This window comes from Puma concolor, chromosome F2 (genome assembly GCF_028749965.1).
Source record: "Puma concolor isolate L17-30 chromosome F2, mPumCon1.1.hap2, whole genome shotgun sequence".
Lineage (NCBI taxonomy): Eukaryota > Metazoa > Chordata > Mammalia > Carnivora > Felidae > Puma > Puma concolor.
The window spans coordinates 66537934-66562084 of NC_141684.1; the positions used below are offsets into that span (position 1 = coordinate 66537934).

A 24151-nucleotide genomic window follows, 5' to 3' on the forward strand; every position below is an offset into this window, starting at 1 on the left:
GAAATCTCTAGGGGCGCCTGGGTGGCTTAGTCGGTTTCCTGTCCGACTTATCGCAGTCCGTGATTTTGAGCCCCGCGTGGGGCTCTGTGCTGACAGCTCAGAGCCTGGAGCCTGTTTCAGATTCTGTGTCTCCCTCTCTCTCTGACCCTCCCCTGTTCGTGCTGTGTCTCTCTCTGTCTCAAAAATAAACGTTAAAAAATTAAAAAAAAAAAAAAAAAGAAAGAAATCTCTAGCATCCCAGGAGAGTGGAACTAGGAATCCTTTTTCCTAAATTACTTTGTAAGAGGGTTTTAAAAACAAAATTTCTTCAAATGGAAGTTAATGTCAAAACCACAGGCAGGGGTCTGGATTTGGTCTTTAATGTTTTTAACTATTTGCCACAAACTGTACTAGGATTGGTGGACACAACTGATAGAGTGTCCTGAACTCTAAAGCGTACAGTGAAAAGAAAAAATTCCAAATAAATACATTACTACAATGCAATGTAACAGTTATGCAAGCACCTACAGTACATTTAGAGAACCTTGAATCATCAGATTTCATGGTAGAGATCTCTGAGCTCTGTTTTTGAAGATTAATTTGGGCCCCCAGACAAAAAAAAAAATAAAGGGGGGGAGAGTATTTTAGGCAATGCTAACCACATATGCTAAACTGCAGGATGATTAGATAAAGATGAAGCTGGAGAATTGAGGTGTGATCCTATTCTTCCGCTCCCTCCCCTCACCCCAGGCAAAACAAATTACTGAACATCTGTATTAGATATTAGGGATAAAACAAGGAACACAAACCTGGTACCTAGGCTTTGGAATTTGAAATCTAGAATGGAGTTTGGGGGTGAAGAAGGAAAAATACCTAAAACAGGAAAATAAGTAAAATAATTAAACATTGTATTAACTATTGGAAGAAAAGTTGTTGAGATTAATTTGGCCTCAGGGACAGGGAGTGGTTTATTAAGCCGTAACTAATGTTAAGACTTGGGTACTAGAATTTCAGAACACGAACAGCTCCTGTAGATGTTAATTTTTACAAACAGGTCAGAATACAGGGGTCCTAGCCTTCCACGAGTCTCCACAGCCTCTTCGGAATGCCAGAAAACACCCTGCTACAGAAGTGTAGCGCCAACCCACCAAAGAAGCCTTAGGATTTTACGCAAGTGCAGCAATTCATCTGCAACTAGAATGCCATGTTTAACTTCGTCTTAGCCCGCATCCAGAACTACTTATATCTCAAGTTTTTCACAGACATACTTATTTTTTAGGTTTTCAACAAACATTTTATTTGAGGTACCTACACCCACATGAAAACAGTTTCCCCCCATCCTATCTCACGGATCTACCCATTTTTAACATGGCGGAGGCCGAGCCTGCGCAGTACGAACAAAGAGGACCGGTTCCAGTTTCTAGCATAACGTTAACGTGCCCTTCTTCCGGTACGGAAGGCTATACCATTCCCATGCCCAATCATTGTGTTTGTTCTATTCATACATAAAATTTTTTTAAGGTAATATATTCTCATTTCAGCCACAAGAAGATTCTTCTGTCTCTATTATGTAACCGCTATTTATATCGTGGCACCCCGGAAGCCCTCCCGCCATCCGCGAATGGTCTGTACCGACTTCACCTCCGGTTTTAGGTGTCATGGCTGCCTCGAGAGACTAGTACGAGTTTGCACCTGTGCTCGGGAGGGTCCGAAACCCACACCTGAGAACCCAGCGAGGTAAAGTTGCGTCTTGGTTGTGGAGGCGACAACTTCTCCGATTCCTCGCAATGGCGGCGTCCGGGAGTGGTATGGCTCAGAAAACCTGGGAATTGGCCAACAACATGCAGGAAGCCCAGAGTATCGATGAAATCTACAAATACGACAAGAAACAGCAGCAGGAAATACTGGCGGCGAAGCCCTGGACTAAGGAGTGAGGAGGTCCCTGGCGAGACGCAGGGGAGGGAAGGGGTGGCGGGAGTTTAGGACACCCAGAGGGAGCGGGAGTTGCAGAGGGTGGAGAGCTTGTGTTTTCATGGGCAGGGAGAAGAATATGCGCCCGAGAAATTTTGATCCACCTTTTGTCTCCGCAAGTAGAGCCAAAGGCCCTCTAGGGAGGCTTGCTTTGACTCCCCCTTCTGTCTCTCTTTAACCCGTTTGCCTCCAGAGGATGTAAGAGAAAAACGACAAGAGATTTTTTGGTTTGTCAATTCTCAGTATCTGTATTATCATATATATGCCGCACTCTGCCTTAAGCCTTGTGTCGATAATACACCTGGTTAGGACCAGCTGATCTCAGACTGGAGACTGAACCTGTCTTCAAAAACTAAGTCAGCCCAAGGGCCTCTAAAATAACTATGAGCCATCTTTTAGAGATCTATAATCAATTTTTGATTGCCATAACAGTTTCAGAAACGAGGGTCCACCCAGTCTCCCAAAATATTACTTCATCAGTTCACATAAGCTAGGAATTATATCAATAGAGTTTAAAGCTCTTTGCCCCTTAGCAAAAGCCCTGTGTCCCTGGGAATGATGACAAGTCAAGGACTGTTTACCCACAGCACTTACCTTTCCTGAAAGCAGATTATGCTAGGGAGAGAGTAAAAAGAGCAGTCTGTCAAATGGAAAGATAGAAAAGACAACAGTGTCAACAACAAAATTCTTCCGTCTTTTTCAGTTTTTTACAAGGGCAAACTCTTGTCAGTATTCAGATTCAGCCGTGTTTATCAAGTATTTAATACAGATTGAGCACTGAGCTAGGAATTTCCATATATTATTTAATCTGCATGATAACCCAGTACTATATTTTTTTTATTTAAGTAATCTCTACACCCCACGTGGGGCTTGAACTCACAAACCCATGATCAAGAGTGGCATGGTCTTCCAGCTGAGCCAGCTAGGTGCCCCTGCAGTACTGTATTTTCATTACTTTTCTGCATATAAGAAAACAAGCAAATATAAGTAACTTATTTCATGATCACACTGAGGCAATGAACTCTTAAGTGACAATAGACTGAAGTTCAAACCTCATAACTGTCACTAGTTAGTTAATTGGCCCTAGAAAATTAATGTGTCTTCATTTTTTATCTGTAAAAAGGAATTAAGACCTACCTTTATGGTAATGTCATAAAGATTAGATGAGATAATGTATTAAAAAATGGTCTACAATGTATGTAAATAGGAACACAGTAACTGTCTTTTTTTTCTTTTTCCCAGTAAATGGGGGAGCCAAGATTTTAATTCATGTCTGGACACCCAATACCAGGTCTCCAAATTTTTCAGTTGGGATTGAAACCTGTGGGCAGACATCTTAAAAAGGCTTCTCAGAAACATTGACCACTTTATTAAAGACAGTTATCAAAGACTGCTTGTCTGCTTACTTCTAGAGCAGGCTATGCATTTTAGGTTGCTGTAGCCTATTAAATATTTGGAAATTATCTGCTTCCCCTACTGTCCGATTGTGACTCTAATTAATTATATTCATCCTAGCTCTCTTGGGCTGTGTCAGTGAGATGGGAAAATGTAATTGTAGTGAAGAGTAGTTTAGTCACATCCACAGATGACAAACTCTGAACTAAAGATACTAGAGCTACATTCTCAATTTTGAAGCAGATAACACAGAAAGAAACCACACCCTTCAACACACTGATTTTTAAGAGTACTGTAAAAGATGGGTTAAGACTAATAACAGCTAGCACTTACAAAGTTTTAGTACATGTTAGGCACTAAGCTAAACACTTTATATACGTTATTTCACTTACTTTATTTCCTCCTAACAACAACTCTGAAATATTCCTATTTAAAGATGAGGAAACTGAGGCACAGACATTAAGTGGTTCTCTAGGCCACAGCTAGCATGGCAATGCAAAGATTCAAACCTAGGCAGATGGATGTCAGAGTCCACATTCTTAACGATAAGGCCAGAAAGTTAGACCTGAGAATCTTTAGGCACAGCCATCCAACTAAAGTCAGAATCCGAGATTTTGAACTGGTCATATAATTCCTTTGTACTTGAATAGCATATTTAAAAAGCTTTTCATACTTTTCCATTCCCCTAAACGGAAATACTTTGCAGGACTCTGACATGTTTATCATTTCCAGCCCCCTGCAGCAACTTCTGCTTCCTTTTTCTTTCCCATATTCTACAATCTTTCTCCCCCTCCCATCACTGTAAATTCCTTCAATACTTATTTGTTGTCTTCACAAAAACTGTCTTTGAAATTGTGTTTTATAAAAGAAAGTTAATTATACTGTGCTTTTGTTTTATAGTCACCATTACTTTAAGTACTGCAAAATCTCAGCATTGGCTCTATTGAAAATGGTGATGCATGCCAGATCAGGAGGCAACTTAGAAGTGATGGGCTTAATGCTGGGAAAGGTGGATGGTGAAACCATGATCATTATGGACAGTTTTGCTTTGCCTGTAGAGGGCACTGAAACCCGAGTAAATGCTCAGGCTGCTGCATATGAGTACATGGCTGCATATATAGAAAACGCCAAACAGGTAAAAACGTTGTTTCTTTAAGTTTAGTAACTCTAATAAGAGTCTCATGGCGACTCTTGAGTTTCTAAACTTAAAACTATCCTCTTTACATTAAAGTTTATATTTAAGTTATTTTCAACAATTTCTATGTAAGATGTATACGAGGTTAGCATGGATTTTTTTAAATTAAATTCTTATACTTAAGAGTAGATCTTAAAAGTTTGCAACATAAGGAAAAAAAAGTTGTACCTAATGTATGGTGATGAATGTTAACTACATTTCTTATAGTGATCATTTTGCAGTATATACATATATTGAATCATTATGGTGTACACCTGAACTAATACAATGTTATATGTCAATTATATCTCCATAAAAATTTTTAATTCTCACACTCAGTATCAGATGTATGTTTAAATCCAAAATTTTGGAAACAACCTAAATGTTCCTGAATATAAAACTGATTAAATAGATTATGGTATATCCATACAATGAACTGCAAGCCAGCCTTTAAGAAAAATAAAAATTAAAAAGTAGTTATCTATATATTTTATTTACGTGGAACAAACCCCACAATATTTTGAGTGAAAAAACAAAGTATAGAACACTGTATGTGGTATACTGTTGTTTTTGTATTAATCTACATTTATGCAAAGAATATATCTGCAAGATAAGTATGTAAGCAACTGGTTATAGTGGTAACATCTGGGCTGAGGAACAGGATAGTTGAGGGAAACAAGGTGGGAGGGAGACTAAATAACCTTACTGTACTTCTTGTTAATTTTATGCTTCAGATATTATGTTTCAGGTATTATATATGCCAAAAAAATTTTTTTAACCTGAAAGCAGCATATGCTATGAACTATTCTGCATGCTATTACTTTATCATAATGCTATGTAAACAGACAAATTACATGTGTTTCTAAGATTAAACAGAAACCTCAATCTTCTTTGCCCTCTTCTTTGTTAGGTTGGCCGCCTTGAAAATGCAATTGGCTGGTATCATAGCCATCCTGGCTATGGCTGCTGGCTTTCTGGGATAGACGTTAGTACTCAGATGCTCAATCAGCAGTTCCAGGAACCATTCGTAGCAGTAGTAGTAAGTATTTTTGCAACCAGTCTTAATTAAGTTCTTCACAAAGATTTATTAAAGCAAGTATACTGAGAACAACTATAGTAAAGAGCAATGATCTGGTGTCAGTATGCCTAGGATTGAATCTGAATTTCACCTCTTATAAGCTGGGACTTTGAACAAGTTACTCTGCATCTCTTGTCCTATTCTATAGGATGAGGGTGATCACAGCACCTATGTCTCAGTTCCCTGCACATAATAGGCATTCAGTAATGTTGACTGAATTGAGTAAGTCAGGAATTGCTAGAGCAGCTCTTGCTATGCTCAGTGTTTTAGATGCAATCCATAAGAAAGATTGAAATTGTTCATCTAGTAAAAGGAAACTTGAAAAAGGGCTAAACAAGTCTTCAAATAACATTCTTAAATAGTATAATAACTAGATCTAAATTCACTATGAGATTTCTATACTTACCCACTTTATTGAACTTTTTTATCATGTTTGGTTATTTTTTTCCTTATTTTTTCTATTATTTGGTTTATTTTAATCAGTGTGTGTGTGCATGCATGTAGTATTGTATATACATATGTATTTCTAACTTTATAACATTTAAACAAATGAAGTATTTACATATATATTAAATATATCTTTCTTGTAGATTGACCCAACAAGAACAATATCTGCAGGGAAGGTGAATCTTGGAGCCTTTAGGACATACCCAAAGGTAGTTTTTAAAATTTTAACTCCTTGTAATTTTTAAATGACTTATTTTTAAAGTCATATTATGGTTAATATCTTGTTTTGACTTAAAACAATTTAAAAATATTTACAAAATAGCAGTCTAACTACCACAAATTGTCCTTAGCAAAAGACAACATATTTATGCTATGTATTTTTTGTTTTTTAATGTTTATTTATTTTGAGAAAGACTGCACACACGGGCAAGTGGGAGAAGAATGGGGGGGGGGGAGAGCCTCCCAAGCAGGCTCTGCACTGTCATGTGCTATATATTATTAACTTTACTAAAAAGTAGTCTTCATTTGTTAATAAGTCTCTGTATGCCCATGGCATTCTGACAGGAACTAGACAAACAAGTTAAAAACATCAGTTTCCTTCTCTGCAATCTGAAATAGATATTAGCATATGTGTATATCACCTGACAAGAAAAATGAAAATCCAGCCATCAGCCACCAAATGGGGTTGAGGGAGAGTAAAAGCAATATACTTTTTTTTTTTTAACTGGAATGTTTAAGTTCAATATGTGGCTCCCCAAAATTAATGTTTCCATAAATGGAAAGCTTCATAAGAAACATGTTTCTATGTTTTTTTTAAACCTTCTATTTTTCTTCATTTTTGTTGAGGGCTATAAACCGCCTGATGAAGGACCTTCTGAGTACCAGACTATCCCACTTAATAAAATAGAAGACTTTGGTGTACACTGCAAACAGTAAGTAATTTTAAAATGTATCTGATGCCAAAGTCATCATAGGAAACCATAGAGATCATCCAGTCTAAGCCCCTAATTTTACAGATGAGAATAAAGGTTCAGATGAAATGTATTTCATAATACCTTTTAAAACTGCAGTAAGAATATAAAATTTAGGATAATGTTTAAAATTTTTATTAATAATTGTTTTAACCTAACATGTTATTTGCCTTTCACACAACCATAAACATATCAGTGTACAAGATAGTTGGCTCATTAATGAAATTGACAGTTGAGAGAAGTTGTATTCAGGGCCAGCCTGACACTAGCATGTCTACAAGCCCTCAAAGTACCCAAGTTCCATTTAGCAAAAATTCTTCCTAAACATTTCACTCCAAAATTTAAAGAAGCCATACTAAAACCAATGAATTATATATACTCTTTAAGATAGTCAATCTTACAGTATATGAATTACATCTCAATAAATGTTAATTTATTTATTTTGAGAGAGAGAAAGAGTGAGTGAGCAGGGGAGGGGCAGAGAGAGAGAATCCTACACTCCCAGCACAGAGCCTAATACAGGGCTCAAACTCTTGAACCATGAGATCATGACCTGAGCCAAAATCAAGAGTCAGACGCTCAACCATCTGAGCCTCCCAGGCACCCCTATATCTAAGTTTTTAGAAGTGTTAAAGCAATGAAAACAGTGTTCTCTATCTTCTAAATATATCTTGCTACCTAATATTGACCCAAGCCAACACCATCTGGATCCTGAACCAGAGCACTACTAGCCTTCTAACTAGTCTTCCAGCTTCTGCCCTTCACCCCTTTAAAGATCTTTTGTCAAAACTGAATCTGTTAAAATGTAAGTCAGATCACATTCCTCCTTCTCCAGAATGATGTCCTGTATCACCAAGAATAAGATCTATAGTCCTACCATGGACTACACAGTCCTATGTGATCTGACCCCTACTACCTCTCTGAGCTCATCTCCTATCACAAAACCCTTGCTTTTCCAGTCCAGCCATAGTGGCTTCCTTAGGGTTGTCAGAGCGCCAGGCAGATATCTGCCTCAGGGCCTCTGCACTTGCTGTTCCCACTGCCAGGAAAATTGTTCCTTATTTCCACATGGCTCACTAACTACTTCAATCATGGAATATCTGTTTACGGGTCACCTTAACAGAGAGAATGCTCACTAGTCCTCTTGTCTAATATAACACCTTCCTGTCATTCTGTGTTTCAGTTTCCCAGCTTTATATTTCTTCTTAGCACTTAGGACCATCTGATAAGTTTTTGCTTCCTTGTTGACCCCATTAGAATGTAAATTTCATGACACTAGAATTAATTCACTGCTGTATCCTAACATTTTAAACATGGCATGGCACACAGAAGGGTAGGCATCCCCCACCCCCCAAAAAATGTTACTTAAATGATTATTTAGTATCCCATTTTCTCCATACCTCCTATCTTAACTTCTAGGAATACCCATGACTACCCATGTACTACTACTCTTATTTTTCTGTTCAGAAATTCTTAGAAAATTCTAGAATTTCTAAAATTGAGTTTTTAAATATATCTGTCATCTTTGACATACTTATAAAAAAATATATTCTTTTTTATTTTTAAGTTAGAGGCATGGGATTAAATCACATAATTTGCCCTATTGAAAAAAATTTAAACCATTCCTGTTTGAGAGAATTGCTCCTAAGCATGGAAACACCTTTGCTGTGATACTTTCATTTTCAGAGTAACAATTTTTTTTTTCATTTATATTGAGTTACAGTGGTATAAAAAGCTTACACCTTTAATACCTACACTGCTGTTTTCACCATCTGCAGCTTTTGAAACAAAGACTGAAGCAGTCTATGCTTTCTGTATCTAAACAAACCTGCATTTCCTGTTTTACTGAAATAAGAGTCCATCAGAGAAGAATAGCCACTTTCTAGCTATCTTCATTGCTAGAGCCTAGAATTTTGAGCCTGGAATTGCTAAGATATTCAAAGATGTTCTCTTAGGATCAGTTCCTAAATAAGAGAGTAAACTTTTTCATAGGGCAAATGAGTGGCTTACTTGTCCCAAGTTGAAAGAGCAGGGGTTTGGAGCAGGCTGCTTACAGATCCATTTCCTAAAGTATTTGGTGATGAGGTATTTGCAATTTATATTGATCTTTTTTCTTTCCTATTTTAAATCCCACATCATATTGCACATCCAAAGTCTGTTTTAAACATAGAATATGATGTAGATAGTAAATATTTTCAACTTTAAAGAATTTTAGTGAAAATAGGACACAAAGTGTTTTTAAATAAGCTTGTATGTTGTCAGTATTTATACAGGAACATGGCTTAAAGAGTAAAATGGTTCTGTGAAACTTACTACGAAAAACAATTTTGTACCATTCCCTTTCCCATCCCTCAGAGACAGTCACTTAAACTATTATTATAGATATTCCTGTAAGTATTTACCCCATCTCTTCAAACAACATGCTGATAGTGCTACTTCTCGATTTTCAGTTCTAGGCAGTATCTATTATTGACTTCCTGTACAGAAGATGAGGATTTAGCTCCACAAGTAATTTTGAATGTTCTTCTTGTTTTCAACTCTGCTACTGAGATTTGCAGCTAATCACTACATATTAAACAAAAATTTTCATTGCATCAGCCTATGGAATTAAAACAGTAATTACATTAAGGTGATCCATAAATTTTAAAACATAAAGCCTATTCTAAAACTTCAAGTTTGAGTTCCCTTTCTTTCCATCCTTTATAAATTGGAATATCTGTTGCTATGTTCATCCTCTCATCTCTTTTTTCCTCAAGTATCAGCAATACAACCCCTCCTTTCTAAAGCTGACCTTTCCACCTAGCACTTCACTTCTTAAATACTCTCAAGTGTCTACAGTCTGGATGTAAAAATAAAACTGAGGCTTTTGATAATAGATACAACTTTCCATATCCTTTCTCTTCCTTTCTCTGCCACTTACTAGCTTTAAGGCTTTCTCTGTAAATGTTTGTCTATAAACTGGGAATAATAAATGCATTCTTTGTATGGTTATAGGGAAGACTAAATGAGAATATATGTAAAGTACACAGGAAATAACAGGTGCTCAAAAAATACACTGTTCCACTTCCACATTTCACTAGCTATGTCCTGTTCTTCTTCAGATCTGCACAGGTATCTTAATGTTGAAAAGGCCCTCACTTAATTGCACAACTAACTTGAGCCTGAGCCTTTCTGTCTTCACATCTGCTGCACTGCAATAGTATCTTTTGTGGTCTTCCTGCCTACAGTTTCTCTGTAAGACATCCTACCACAGCCAGCTTTCTTAAAACACCTCTTTGGCTATATCATTGTTGTAAAACACCTCTTTGGCCATATCCATCACCTTCCAGGAGTCCCCACTATCTAGAAGATAAAGTTTAAATTTCTTTTTTTTTTTTTAAGTTTTTATTTTTAAACTCCACTTAGTTAACATACAATGTTATATTAGTTTCAGATATATAATTTAGTGATTCAGCACTTACATATAATACCTAGTGCTCATCACAAGTGCAATCCTTAATCCCCATCACCTATTTAACCCATCCCCCCACCTATAAAGTTTAAAATTCTTAATCTTTTATATAATGTGTTCCACCAACTGGACATTATTCTGCTATGGCTTAACTGTCCAGACAAAGTGATTTACTTACCGTTCCTTTTGTGGCTTTCCTGTTTGTAAGTGGATGCTGCCTAATGCCCTCCTTGCTGTTAACATATCCACACCATAGACTCATGAAAGGGTTACTCTGAGTCCTGCCTTCTTCCTGGGGCTTCTCTGGCAGTTCTGTCTACACTAAGAGGACTCATTTAATTATATTTAATTAGTAGGTGATTAATTTTATATATGCACTATAGCATCACTTCCTGTTATTCAGCACACATATTTAATCTTTTGTGTATCCATACCACATCTCCCCTATAAACAGTAATAGGCTCCTGAAGGTAAAGAAGTCCCTGTGTTTCTTTGTATTTACTAATATACAAAACCTATTTATTACTTTAAAAAATATGTTTTTTCATACATTCAACCAAATTTTTCATATTTCTTGCTCTCCCTGATTATAAGTTAGGCACTTTCAGAAGCAGAATTTAAGGTACTCTAAGGACTCTGCTTTAAAATTTGCTTTCCCAAAAAGTAGTAGGTCCTAATTAGGAGATTAGAAAGGGAGAAATGGGAAATCCACATGTCATTTTCAGTATATTTAAAAACCTATCAAAAATTATCGTTGACCCTAGAGAGGCAATTCTTTAAGTTTATGTGCTATTGGCTAGAATTTATGAATTCAATAACATAGATAAACATATGTCATTCAGACATAGATAACATTCAATAACATAGATAAACATATGTCATTCAGAAGTTCTGATTGGTTGTTGATTAGCTTGGGGGACTTTCTGGGCTCTACAATGGGAAGAAATATAACACAAGAAAGTTTAGTTAACAGAAGATTTAAAAGAAGCATAAGGAACCTGTGGCTACTGATTGTTCTATTGAACTAAAAACTAAAACATAACTATTTAGATATAAAATGTAATTCTTTAAATTTGGCCATAACTTTTATATATGGTTGAATTGTTTTGGTTTTTGTTTTTACTTATTAAATTTGTGCTTTTGTTTTGTAGGTATTATGCCTTAGAAGTCTCATATTTCAAATCTTCATTGGATCGCAAATTGCTTGAGCTTTTGTGGAATAAATACTGGGTGAATACCCTGAGTTCCTCTAGCTTGCTTACTGTAAGTACTATATTTCCAAGGGATGCATTTGAATTTTATCTAAGCTATATAAGTGGTTTAATATCTGGAACCCTTTTTCGTAGAAAGGCTATACCTGACTTGGCCAAGATATCAGGGCTGATACCAGATTCTGTATGACCAGACCTAGATTGGGATACTAGGCCAAGCCAAGGTCTTTGTCATATACTACTGAGACTAAGTCCAAATGACAAATATAAGCAGTCAGTTGCGGGTGAAATCTGCCCCTGCCTTAAAGAGACTTCCAGAGAGAAAAATACAAATAGTGTTTTTTTGTTCTGTCAGGTGTCTCAGTTGGGACTCCAGTTACAAGTGACAGGAGACCCAACCAAACTGGGCTAAACAAAAAAGTGAATCTTGTAAGATGCAAAGTCCAGGAGTAGGCCTTACTTCAGGCACAGCAAGTTTGCATTCATATATTATTATTAAGTCTTGGTCTTTCTGTGTCAGGTTTGATTTCATATCAGTTAGCTTCAGTTTCAGGCTGAAAATAAGATGTCAGCATTAACCTGGGACCTCCCAACCCCTCAGTTTCCCCTTCAAAAGAGAACATCTAAATACACACACTCACGCATAACCCCAGGCCAAACCTCATTTGTGTCTGAGCCTTGTTTAGGTCACATTCCCATCCCTAAACCTGTTCCGGGCCAAGGAAATGAACACCCACCAAGAGTGGCTGCGCCAAGTTATATACTTCACTGTTAGGCTGGGGTAGAAAAAACTCTTTCAGGAGCACATGGACTAAGAATTAGGAAGGGTTATCCCCAGAAGAAAATCAGAATACCATTAACTTAAAATAGCAGATGCTGGGCAGCAAAAAATAAAATAAGTCACTGAATGTTTTCCAATTATCATTAAAACCTAACATACTTAGAAAGGTATTTTAGGGGCGCCTGGGTGGCGCAGTCGGTTAAGCGTCCGACTTCGGCCAGGTCACGATCTCGCGGTCCGTGAGTTCGAGCCCCGCGTCGGGCTCTGGGCTGATGGCTCAGAGCCTGGAGCCTGTTTCCGATTCTGTGTCTCCCTCTCTCTCTCTGCCCCTCCCCCATTCATGCTCTGTCTCTCTCTGTCCCAAAAATAAATAAAAAACGTTGAAAAAAAAATTTAAAAAAAAAAAGGTATTTTACAGCTTGGTCAGGAACAGTTGCTTTCCTTTTTCTTTAAGTAGGCCACCTCATATTGTACAGTATAGCATAATGGTTAAACCACAAAATTTGGTATGAAATAAACTCAGTTCAAAGAAAAAAGAAAATTCTGGCACTTCACCAGCTATGTGACCTTCAGAAAGCCGTTTAATGAGCCTGAACCTTCTCTTGGGTTCAGGGATAATAGTACCTACATCAGGAAGTACCCTGAGAATTAAATGAAATTCTTTTTTTTTTTTTTTTTTTTTTTTTAAGTTTTATATATTTAAGTAATCTCTACACCTAACATGGGACTGGAATTCACGACCCCAAGATCAAGAGTCAGTATGCTCTTCCGACTGAGCCAGGCAGGCGCCCCTAAATGAAATTCTTTATATAAATAAGTAGTTAGCAAAGTGCCTGGCATATAATAAAGCCTCAATAGGTTACTGTTATTTTTTGTTTGTTAACAGGAAAAGGCCTCACTTGAGCATATTTTCTATGATTTTTTTTTAATTTTATTTTTTTTAATTTACATCCAAATTAGCATGTAGTGCAACAATGATTTCAGGAGTAGATTCCTTAATGCCCCTTACCCATTTAGCCCATTCCCCCCCTCCTACAACCCCTCCATAACCCTATTTGTTCTGCATATTTAAAAGTCTCTTATGTTTTGTCCCCCTCCCTGTTTTTATATTATTTTTGTTGCGCTTTCCTGATGTTCATCTGTTTTGTCTCTTAAAAACCTCATATGGGGGGCGCCTGGGTGGCGCAGTCGGTTAAGCGTCCGACTTCAACCAGGTCATGATCTCGCGGTCCGGGAGTTTGAGCCCCGCATCAGGCTCTGGGCTGATGGCTGATGGCTCAGAGCCTGGAGCCTGTTTCTGATTCTGTGTCTCCCTCTCTCTCTCTGCCCCTCCCCCGTTCATGCTCTGTCTCTGTCCCAAAAATTAATAAACGTTGAAAAAAAAAAAATTTAAAAAAAAAAAAAAAAACCTCATATGAGTGAAGTTACATGATATCTATCTTTCTCTGACTAATTTCACTTAGCATAATACCCTCCAGTTCCATCCACATAGTTGCAAATGGCAAGATTTCATTCTTTTTGATTGCCGCATAATACTCCATTGTATATATATACCACATCTTCTCTATCCATTCATCCATCGATGGACATTTGGACTCATTCCATCCTTTGGCTATTGTTGATAGTGCTGCTATAAACATAGGAGTTCATGTGCCCCATCGAATCAGCATTCCTGTATCCTCTGGATAAATACCTAGTAATGCAATTACAGGGTCGTATGGTAGTTCTATTTTTAATTTTTTGAGGAACCACCATACTGTTTTCCACAGTGGCTACACCACCAGTTTGCATTCCCACCAGTAGTGCAAAAAGGGTTCCTCTTTCTCCAAATCCTTGCCAACATCTGTTGTTGCCTGAGTTGCTAATGTTAGCTATTCTGACAGGTGTGAGGTGGTATCTCATTGTGGTTTTGATTTGTATTTCCCTGATGATGAGTGATGTTGAGCATTTTTTCATGTGTCAGTTGGCCACCTGGATGTCTTCTTTGGAGAAGTGTCTATGATTTTAAATACAGTTCTGACAAGCCTTCTGTTCTTTTTTTTTTTTTTAAGTTTATTTATTTTGAGAGAAAGTGCAAGCAGAGGAGGGGCAGAGAGAAAGAGAGAATCCCAAATAGGCTCCACACTGTCACCACTGAGCCCAACATGGGGCTCGATCCTACTAACCATGCGATCATAACCTACGCCAAAGCCAAGAGTTGGACACTTAACTGACTGAGCCACCCAGGCGCCCCTGTTCTTATTTCTTACCCTCAGCCATCAGAAGTAGCAAATTAGAAGAAAGGAGAGTGATCATTATAGCATACTTTCATTAAGTGCTTCCTTTGTGCCAGACACTGCTAAATGCTTTATATGGAGTTATTTCCTCATAGGCAGGTTTCCTAATAACAGCCAGAAGTGACACATGATAGCAGGGGGAGTAAACACTAAGACCAGAGCAATCTAAATCTTTGTGTAAAGGCAAACAGCTCTACATACTCAGCCAATGGCTATCCCTGTATTCTAGCATTGCATGTATTGAGGATATTAATAATCAAGTACAGATTAAATTATATTTCCTCTTGTGGTTTTATATATGGTAAATTGCAGCATTTAAAACAAAAAATTTATAAATATATGTTCAACTCCTCTCCTTCCCCAGCTAAAGCATATAACCTAAAAACTACAGAAGAAAGTAATTTTCTGACTTAAGTAATTACTTCCTATACTCATTCCATGTGTTTGAAATATAATGTCATTTTATGTCATTTTAACAGTATAACTGTTGCTGCTATCCTACATTTTTAAGGCTTGAGATAAATATTCCAAATGTGCAGTGGTCTGCAAACCTTAGTTTTCAAATCTTTGGGGGCAGAGAATGTATTGGTGTCCTAAACCATTTAGATCTAGACAAAGTGAATATAATTGCATCATTAAAAAATATTATCAGCCTATAAACTCATTGGAAGAACTGGTAGCCTTGTAAAAGGCCCTGTGTAGTGACTGATGACGGCAAATAACTTCATGTTTGGTGGATGAACTGTATTTCATGTACATGTCTTACAGTCTGAGTAAATAGAGTAACATTAATTGTTGCCAAATTTTTTATTAATCTTCATTCTCTTCTATTGAAGATAAATGAAATGGAATATGTACTTCATAACTCATCTTTGTGAAAATTTGTTTTGTATTTTAGATATCCCATAAAAATGCTTAAGTGTTTAACGCTTAAGTTACATATGTAACTGTTAAAATTTTTCTTTTTAAAAAGTATAAAATATTAACAGACAAAACAGTGTATGTAGCACTTACCAAATGTAGGTGTTTAAGCAAGCATACAGCAATATTCTAAAATATAACTAGTTATAGCTAGGTGGAGGGATTATAGGTATTTCCTTTTCTCTTTATATTCGGCATTTTCCAAATTTTCTGCAATAACTATTAATTTTATAATCACAAAAGCTAAAACAAATTTTTTAAAAACTGTTGTTAAGTACTAATTCTGAAAGTTCAATGAGAACAAATACAATTAGCTAACAATTATTAAGCCTTTACCAGGTGCCATGGACAGTCCTAAGATCTTTATATATGTTACTTTAGATACATCACTTAATGTAATCTTCATAAATAGCCTTAATGTAGAAATTACTGCTGTCCTCCTCCACTTTCAGAAAATGAAAGTCCAGAAAAGTAAAGGAGTTTTCCCAAAGCCTCCGACTAATCTGCAGCAAGGCCAGACCTGAGACTCAGACCTGTGTACTTTAAAGCCTCTCATAATAACAAATAATAGATTTAAGGAGTCGAAAAGAATTCCAAATTTAATCTTTTTTTTTTTTTTAATTTTTTTTTTTTTCAACGTTTATTTATTTTGGGGACAGAGAGAGACAGAGCATGAACGGGGGAGGGGCAGAGAGAGAGGGAGACACAGAATCGGAAACAGGCTCCAGGCTCTGAGCCATCAGCCCAGAGCCCGACGCAGGGCTCAAACTCACGGACCGCGAGATCGTGACCTGGCTGAAGTCGGACGCTTAACCGACTGCGCCACCCAGGCGCCCCTCAAATTTAATCTTTAAATTATAAAAGGGGGAAAACTCTAAACTTGAACTGATTGAACTTTGGAGTCAGTTTTTTACAAATAAATTTGATTTCTTCACTACTTATACTTCATGGTAGAATTCTTTGTAAATGAAATGTTCTAAATAGAAAAAAGTTAATTCATATATATATACATACATATATATATATATGTATGTATATATACACACACACTGACACAATACCATTTTCCCTACAGAATGCAGACTATACCACTGGTCAGGTCTTTGATTTGTCTGAAAAATTAGAACAGTCAGAAGCCCAGCTGGGACGAGGGAGTTTCATGTTGGGTTTAGAAACACATGACAGAAAGTCAGAAGACAAACTTGCCAAAGCTACAAGAGACAGGTAAGAGCAAATCTATTCCTGCACCTCTTTTTGTTTCAAAATTTGCACATTATATATAGTAGGATTCAAATTCCTTTTCAACTTATTTACAACTTAGAATTGTACCTGAGTATTAATTTCTTGAGACTTTCAGGAGTTGTCAAATGCACATTTGAACCTAGAAAATTCAAGTTAAAACATTAAAGGCTTAAAGATCTAGGTAATGTAATGAAAAACTCCGTCACCTTTTTTAGATTTAGCTAGAAAGTATAACAAAGAAAACCAATCCATCACTGCATCTTTTTTTTTTTTTTAATTTTTTTTTCAACGTTTATTTATTTTTTTTGGGACAGAGAGAGACAGAGCATGAACGGGGGAGGGGCAGAGAGAGAGGGAGACACAGAATCGGAAACAGGCTCCAGGCTCTGAAGCCATCAGCCCAGAGCCCGACGCGGGGCTCGAACTCACGGACCGCGAGATCGTGACCTGGCTGAAGTCGGACGCTTAACCGACTGTGCCACCCAGGCGCCCCCATCACTGCATCTTTAAAAGAAAAAATTTTTGCAAAGGGACATCCCAATCTATTCTATCTTACTCATCTGTTAAGGGTTTATGTTGAGATTTCTTAAATTGATCAAATTTCACATTTTTATGAAGTTTCAAACCCCTAAATATCACAGAAATTATTGCATCTCTCTTAAGTGATTCTTCTGAAATTATCCTTAATACAGTAATTTAGTATCCCAAATCTCACTCCCAAAAATTAGTTAGGAACAAACCTAGAATGTGTTCTCTGATAACTTACAAAATAATCAGGTGGCCCTTCAGATACATAGAGGACTGGGAAGAAATCTAAATAACATTTACTTTCACGAAGGTTTGACTTTTAATGTGATAATTAGAAGCAGAGAGGAAGGGAAAACTATGTTGACATCTCTATAAACTGACACTTTGGTATGCAGAAAAACTGGACTGGTCAATAGGAAGGAGAAGGGAAAGCCAAGTGTGTTAGGAGGGAGCCATCTTAGGTTAAAATCATCTCATTCCTTTCTTTTCCATGAGTTTTTAGAAGACATAGGGCTGGTGGCCTGGATAAAAATTACATTTTTCTTTGATATTAGGTCTCATTTTTGGTACCTGCACTGAGTGTATGTTTTTGCTAATCTAGATGTTGTCTGTGATTTGTAATTTTATCTACATTTATATCTCAGTTTCTTATGAAGCAAAAATTTCACAATGGGAATGTCTCCAATTATGTAAGAAGAAAAGTAGGAAGGAAACAAATAGTAGTACAAAAGTAGAGAATTTTCCTGTTTTGTTTTGTTTGGGTTGTATTTTTTTTTTTTTTTTGCTTTTAATTTTTTATCAATTCTAAAATCTAAGTCGTTTACCCACTGTAACTTTGACCTTTGGTGATTATTTCAGAAAAAAAAAGTATAGGATTCTTTAAAATCTTTTTTATTCTAAATAATAAATAATAAGGAATAACAGATTTTAATGTAATATTAGAATCAGTCTTTAATTATGACATATATAATTTCAGTCACCTTCCAAAACAGGACTTTCCCCAAAACTCCTGATAAGTAATAAAATTAACTTATGAATTACAGTAAAACTTTGGATTGCAAGTATTCTGCAAAACAACCAAATATTTCTAATAAATTTTAACTTGATAAGCAAGCAATGTCTTGCAATACGAGTAGTATGTGATGCCAAACAGCGCATGATCACAACTGAGTCAATGGTTCTTGAAATTCGCTTTGATATATGAGGGCTTTGGATTACAGGCATGTTTCTGGAACAAATTATGCTTGCAAACCACGGTTTTACTGTAGATCATATTTTACACTGTTATTCTCTTGTGAAGGTTCTAGTAAGTATAGTTGACTCTTGAACAACATGGGTCCACTTATTCATGAGTTTTTTTTTCTATAAATACAGTATAGTAGTGTGACTGTAGGTTTTCTTAACACTTTATTTTCCCTAGCTTACTTTGTTATAAGAATATAGTATATAATACAGGTAACATACAAAATATGTGTTAATCATCTGTTTATCAGTAAGGCTTCCTATCAACAGTAGGGTATTAGTAGTTTAGTTTTGGGGGAGTCAAAAGTTACATGTGAATTTTCAGCTGTGCCGAGGAGTTGGTACCCTTACCCCCCACATTGTTCAAAGGTCAACTGTAATGAAATGGTTAAAAGATATGCAGAAGGCTAAAAATCAGAAGAGTAAACTGTAAATTGTTGTGATTTGTGGAGTATGAATAGAAATGAAAATCATTATTGGGGGTACAAGGATAGAAATGGGGGGTACTTGCATTTTCGAAAGTTTTCAGCTCTTGTGACATTATGTGATGTGTTTTTTTCTTTGCAGCTGTAAAACTACCATAGAAGCTATCCATGGATTGATGTCTCAGGTTATTAAAGATAAACTGTTTAATCAAATTAACATCTCTTAAACAGTCACTAAGTAGGCTTTTTGACTGAAAGCCAATATGAGAAAAATACTCAAGTAACACTTTAAAACCAGTTACCAAAAATCTAATTAGAAGTATAAGGTGCTCTGAAGTGTCCTGAATATTAACATCCTGTAATAAAGCTCTTTAAAATGAAATTGTTCTTTCATTATTTTTCTAGTATCCTTTAATGTTCTTAAATATAAGGGAAAGAAATATTTATTGGAACCTATTTTTTAAAGAGTCTTGCCTATCTAAGTCAAAGAATTTCAGCACTTTACCTGCCATACTGATTATCAGAGCCACTTTTCAATTTGCCTATACCTTCTTTTGGTAGTCCATTAGTAAAAATATAATTTGATTTTTTTTGTTCTTATGAAATGTTAACCAAGTCACACCAGAAATTATTTTCCTGAACAATAAATAACTTAAGACAGAGCCTAACATAGGTTTTCTAGGTATTCAAATATTTACCAAGTACCTTTACTGAACAGGCCTAATTTTATTCTGCAGATATTCTAAACCAGATAGACAAGGCCACTGTCTTCACAGAACTTACCATGGAGGCTAAAGCTAAGTTAACAAGAACCTGTGTGTATTAGGAAGGGAGAAATAGTGTGCTGGGAAACTCAGGAGGAACACTTAAACCAGAGAGGAGTTCCCAGAGTGAGCTTCCTGGAGGAAGTGACCTGACATAAAAATGAAATTTAAAAGACAGGAGGACTAGCCAGAAAAGCAAAATGAGGAGGCAAGTTTATAAGCAGAGAGTATAGCAATGTGTAGAAGGCAAGAGGCAGAGAGCAAGAACCTAGTACCTTCAAGAACTGAAATTCCATCAGACCTGAGAGTGTCCAGTTGGATGTAAGAAGTAGCAAGAGATGACTTTAACAGATGTGTATAGATCCTGCAGAGGCATTTGGGACTTTATCCCAATAGCAGTGGGATCTTAAAGGTTTTAAACAGCAGAAATGTACTAGATTGATGTTTCTAAGAGCATGGTTGAGAGATCTGGGGGTGAGGGCTGGCTGAGAGCAAATGAAATGACTTGTGGAAGATGGTGAAAAGAAGACAAATCATGGAAACATCAAATATGAAAATCGGCAGAGGAAAACGAGACCACAGGAGCAGAAAACTTTTAAGTAATTTACTCATGACCTGACACACTGCCAAAAAGGTCAAGGAAAACAAAGCCTAAAAGTTTTCCATTGGGTTTAGCAATGAGGTAGTCTATGGTAAGATGAAGAAGCCCATTAATACTAGTATCCAAATACATTCTCCAATGGTTGATGTGATATGTTAGCATTTTGGTTTCATTTTGTAACCCTTTAATTTTTTTTTTTTTTTAAGTAATCTTTATGCCCAATGTGGGGCTTGAACTGATGACCCCGAGATCCCGCTAAACCAGCCAGGTACCCATTATTTTGTAACTCTATATAAAAGCAGGTATCCCCAATTTCACATGGCTCAAACTGACCTCCATTTTTATACCTTTTAAGAAAAAATGACTGCACTCAACAAGCAGCCAAAACAATCTACTGCCACAGTCTTCAGCAATACCTTTAGGAACAATGACAGGGCTGAATGGTTAAGTTTTTGACATGAAAGAATAAGGAGTCATTGGAGTCACCATGAAAACATACTAGGAGCTTTCATTCTAAGATTTAAATACAGTTAATCCACATTTAATCTGACATTCATGACCTAAACAAGACACCTTCGTGTTATGGAAAATGCCTATAATAATTACTAGGAAAAGAAATTATTTCAGTCCTAACTTCATTGGACTCATTTTGAGAAATCTCCACATTTCAGTAATGATGCCTTGACTGGAAGTAATACACATACACACATAAAAATATCCAATTGCTGAGGCACCTGGGTGGCTTGGTTGAGCATGTCTGACTTCAGCTCAGGTCATGATCTCACAGTTCATGAGTTCGTGAGTTTAAGCCCCACATCGGGCTCGCTGCTGTCAGCCTGTCAGCACAGAGCTTGGTTTGGATCATCTGTCCCCCTCTTTTTACCTTCCCCCAGCTTATGCTCTCCCCAGAACAAATAAATATATATTTTTTAAATCTAGTTGCTTAAACAAAAAGGATTTGTTGGCTCACCTGAGTCCAGAATCATACTTGGTTTAGGCACAGTTGGATTAGGCTTCCTGTTACGGTTCTCAGCTCTGCCTTCCACATGTTGACCTAAACCTAAAGCTGGATTCCCTCACGCTGGCTACCCACCACACCATCCAGTTAGGGTGAAAGCTGCTCATGACTGTCAAAATAAGATTCTAAGTTCACTCTGGTCAAATGGATCACGAGCTCACCCCTGAGATTACATATAGAGACTGGTTTAAACCAATTTAGGGCCACACCGGAAGGTAGGAATGGAATTAGTAATCCCCAAAATGTATGACCACTATACACTGAGAGGTTAAATGGATACTACAGAGGCAACCAAAAATGTCCCCTCTACTCAATGGTCCAATCCAGCAAAAAATGACCCAGAAAGGAGCATTTGCACGTTGTTGTAAATGTATTTGCTTTATTAAAAAGCAAGATCCTTTGTAATGTATTTTCATGATCTCTTTTGGCATAAATGCTCGAATTTAGATTAATGTGCTTTTAGGAAATCAGGGTTTAATTGCAGCCATCATTCAGAAACTAAGTTGTGAATTGGGGTTGCCTTTTCCTGCAAAGTATTATCTTACAGTCTTGAGCTATTCAGGAGCTGAAAAGAGCATTTTCTAAGTGAAGTCTGTTTTTTGTTAAGTTTCCTTTTTTTTTTTTTTTTTTTGAGATAATTTCTCAAGGTCTTTGGTGATATTATACAGGAAATGTCACTCGTCATCAAAAACTTAATCCCAATGTCCAAATAATAAGACTGGAGCCAGAAGCACAGGCTGGAGCAGAGATAGAGAAGTCAGTGGATATGGAATGGGGATTGGGACCAGTCAAGAATACATACAGCAAGATCCCGGAATCAAGGGTGTTCCAAATTTTCCATATTGTTTTAGTATCTCTAGGTTCTTGTTCAAAACAACTCAGCAGTGCTATACATTATTGAGAATTTATGCATTTACTACCATTTTTTGGTTACAATGTCCAATTATGAAGTGAGTTCTTCATTCTACAGGTTTTACTTATTGATTAACAATAAGATACCACACATGCTGTTATTTTGAAATCAGCAGTACTGCCAAGAACAAAGAACCAATGGGAAGAGAAGCCATTTGTGCTCCATTGTTTCTGAATTTGGAAAATAAGTTCTGAGACCAAACATCATGTGCTCCATTTGAGGGATCAGGTGTGAAGATTGTTGTTACAAATTAGTAGGAATACCTGGTATTCAGAATTTTGAAAAATCACTGCTTGCACAATATAATAATAAAGTGACTAACAGCACAGCCGTATGGAAAATAAACACAGAAGAGCAAGAGCATAAGCAACAATGAATCACAGAAACAGAGTTGGAGTGCTGCATATTGCAGAGGTTCAGAGTTTCCAAAAAATGTTATATGAGTGATGAGGTACAGATGCGTAAGTCATGCATGCAGAGAGGAGTTCATTTGTATTGCGAAGCCTGCACTGTATCCACATGTAGCTGAATAAACTGAACTGAACAGAGACTATTGAATTTCCAAGGTTTCTTTCTATATTTCTGGATTGTTTTAACTATAAACACCAAAGACATACATTGGTGGACAATGTGAGGGCAGGGGTTGTTTGGGTATCATTTTTTTGAAGATAGGTAAATATATTAGACACAATGGCAGCTGTTATTTTTATTCATCCTTATTACATAAAATAAGTAAAAGATGATAATGTTAAAATTATGATGAGGTATTTATTTCATTCACTTTCATTATTTAGTAACTGATGTATCTGTATCACTATGTTTGCAAAATATTAGTTAGAAAATTGAAAATCTAATTGTGTGTTCTCTTGTTTTGGCCTGTTTTCGATACAAGTTTCAACAGCAATAAATTTACCTTCTTGGGGCGAAAATGCTAGTTTAAGGATTTTAATTAATTTCTTCTGAGGTAACCAGTCTGTAAGTTTCTAAACTTTTCTAAACCTTTTATCCAAATATTAGTGGAAGAAATACCATCTACCTTTGTAAATATAAAGTTATGATCTACTTATTTTAGAAAACTAATTAACACAAAGCTCAACTCAACTATAACCAGATTGGCATATTTAAACTTTTGATCTCAGAAATCAGAATATTTCAAAAATAAAATAAGGAACTCTGTCATTTGGGGTCAAATTTGGGAGGAAATAGCTAAAATCACAGCTTGATAACTAGCACCAATGATTAATTGCTTTTTCAACATGTGGATTATCTTGGTGCCAAAAATTATGGAACAATTGCCTAACAAATTGGAGAGTCCCTGATGTCAGTACTCATATTTTCTTTGGATTATACTAAGCAATTATGCTAACCTTACTAATGACTGAGTAAAATGGTATTGTGCCTTGGGGCACATTTTGATGAACTACAGTTGTACTTCTCATAACCTAAGAGGCATATGCATAAAGAAGTATATTGTTCAGAATAGGGCTCTGTGACCTTTATGTTAGATTACAGAGAATTATAAATATCTATCATATAACTATGAATATGTTTATCATTAATAGTCATAACTTTAAATTATTTACCTTCCTGAAAAATTAGCTGATAAAAGCTCATCTCCAAATAAATGTTTGATTTAAATAGCTCCGTTTTTGTTCCTAGAATTTACTATCCCATACCACATCCTCATATTCAGTTCAATTTATTATTTGTACTAAATTTATTTGCATTTATTATTTGTACTGTATGATATCAGATAAATCCTT

At 36.4% G+C, this 24151-nt stretch overlaps 1 protein-coding gene across 3 annotated transcripts; it reads left to right on the top strand.

The window, feature by feature from the left end:
* The first annotated feature begins 1304 nt into the window (after positions 1 to 1304).
* COPS5 (COP9 signalosome subunit 5) lies at positions 1305 to 19474 on the top strand. Of its 3 annotated transcripts, XM_086695798.1 has the most exons (9): positions 1305 to 1429; positions 1521 to 1716; positions 4246 to 4480; positions 5430 to 5558; positions 6188 to 6253; positions 6891 to 6976; positions 11618 to 11729; positions 16731 to 16879; positions 19235 to 19474. In XM_086695798.1, the coding sequence occupies exons 1-9, from the start codon at positions 1348 to 1350 to the stop codon at positions 19317 to 19319; spliced, it is 1140 nt and encodes a 379-aa protein (XP_086551924.1). In that variant the 5' UTR covers positions 1305 to 1347; the 3' UTR covers positions 19320 to 19474. The 3 variants fall into 3 exon arrangements, with proteins under 3 accessions (XP_086551924.1, XP_025778279.1, XP_025778280.1); XM_025922494.2 differs by lacking the exon at positions 1305 to 1429 and having other exon boundaries at positions 1616 to 1909; XM_025922495.2 differs by lacking the exons at positions 1305 to 1429; positions 1521 to 1716 and adding an exon at positions 1786 to 1917.
* The last annotated feature ends 4677 nt before the right edge of the window (positions 19475 to 24151 follow it).

Excerpts from the sequence above, each read along its gene's own strand:
- COPS5 (XM_086695798.1), top strand. The coding sequence starts at position 1,348 with ATGGCGGAGGCCGAGCCTGCGCAGTACGAACAAAGAGGACCGGTTCCA. Across the intron at positions 1,717-4,245 it reads ACACCTGAGAACCCAGCGAG|TCACCATTACTTTAAGTACT; the intron begins GTAAAGTTGCGT and ends TTTGTTTTATAG. Across the intron at positions 4,481-5,429 it reads ATATAGAAAACGCCAAACAG|GTTGGCCGCCTTGAAAATGC; the intron begins GTAAAAACGTTG and ends CTTCTTTGTTAG.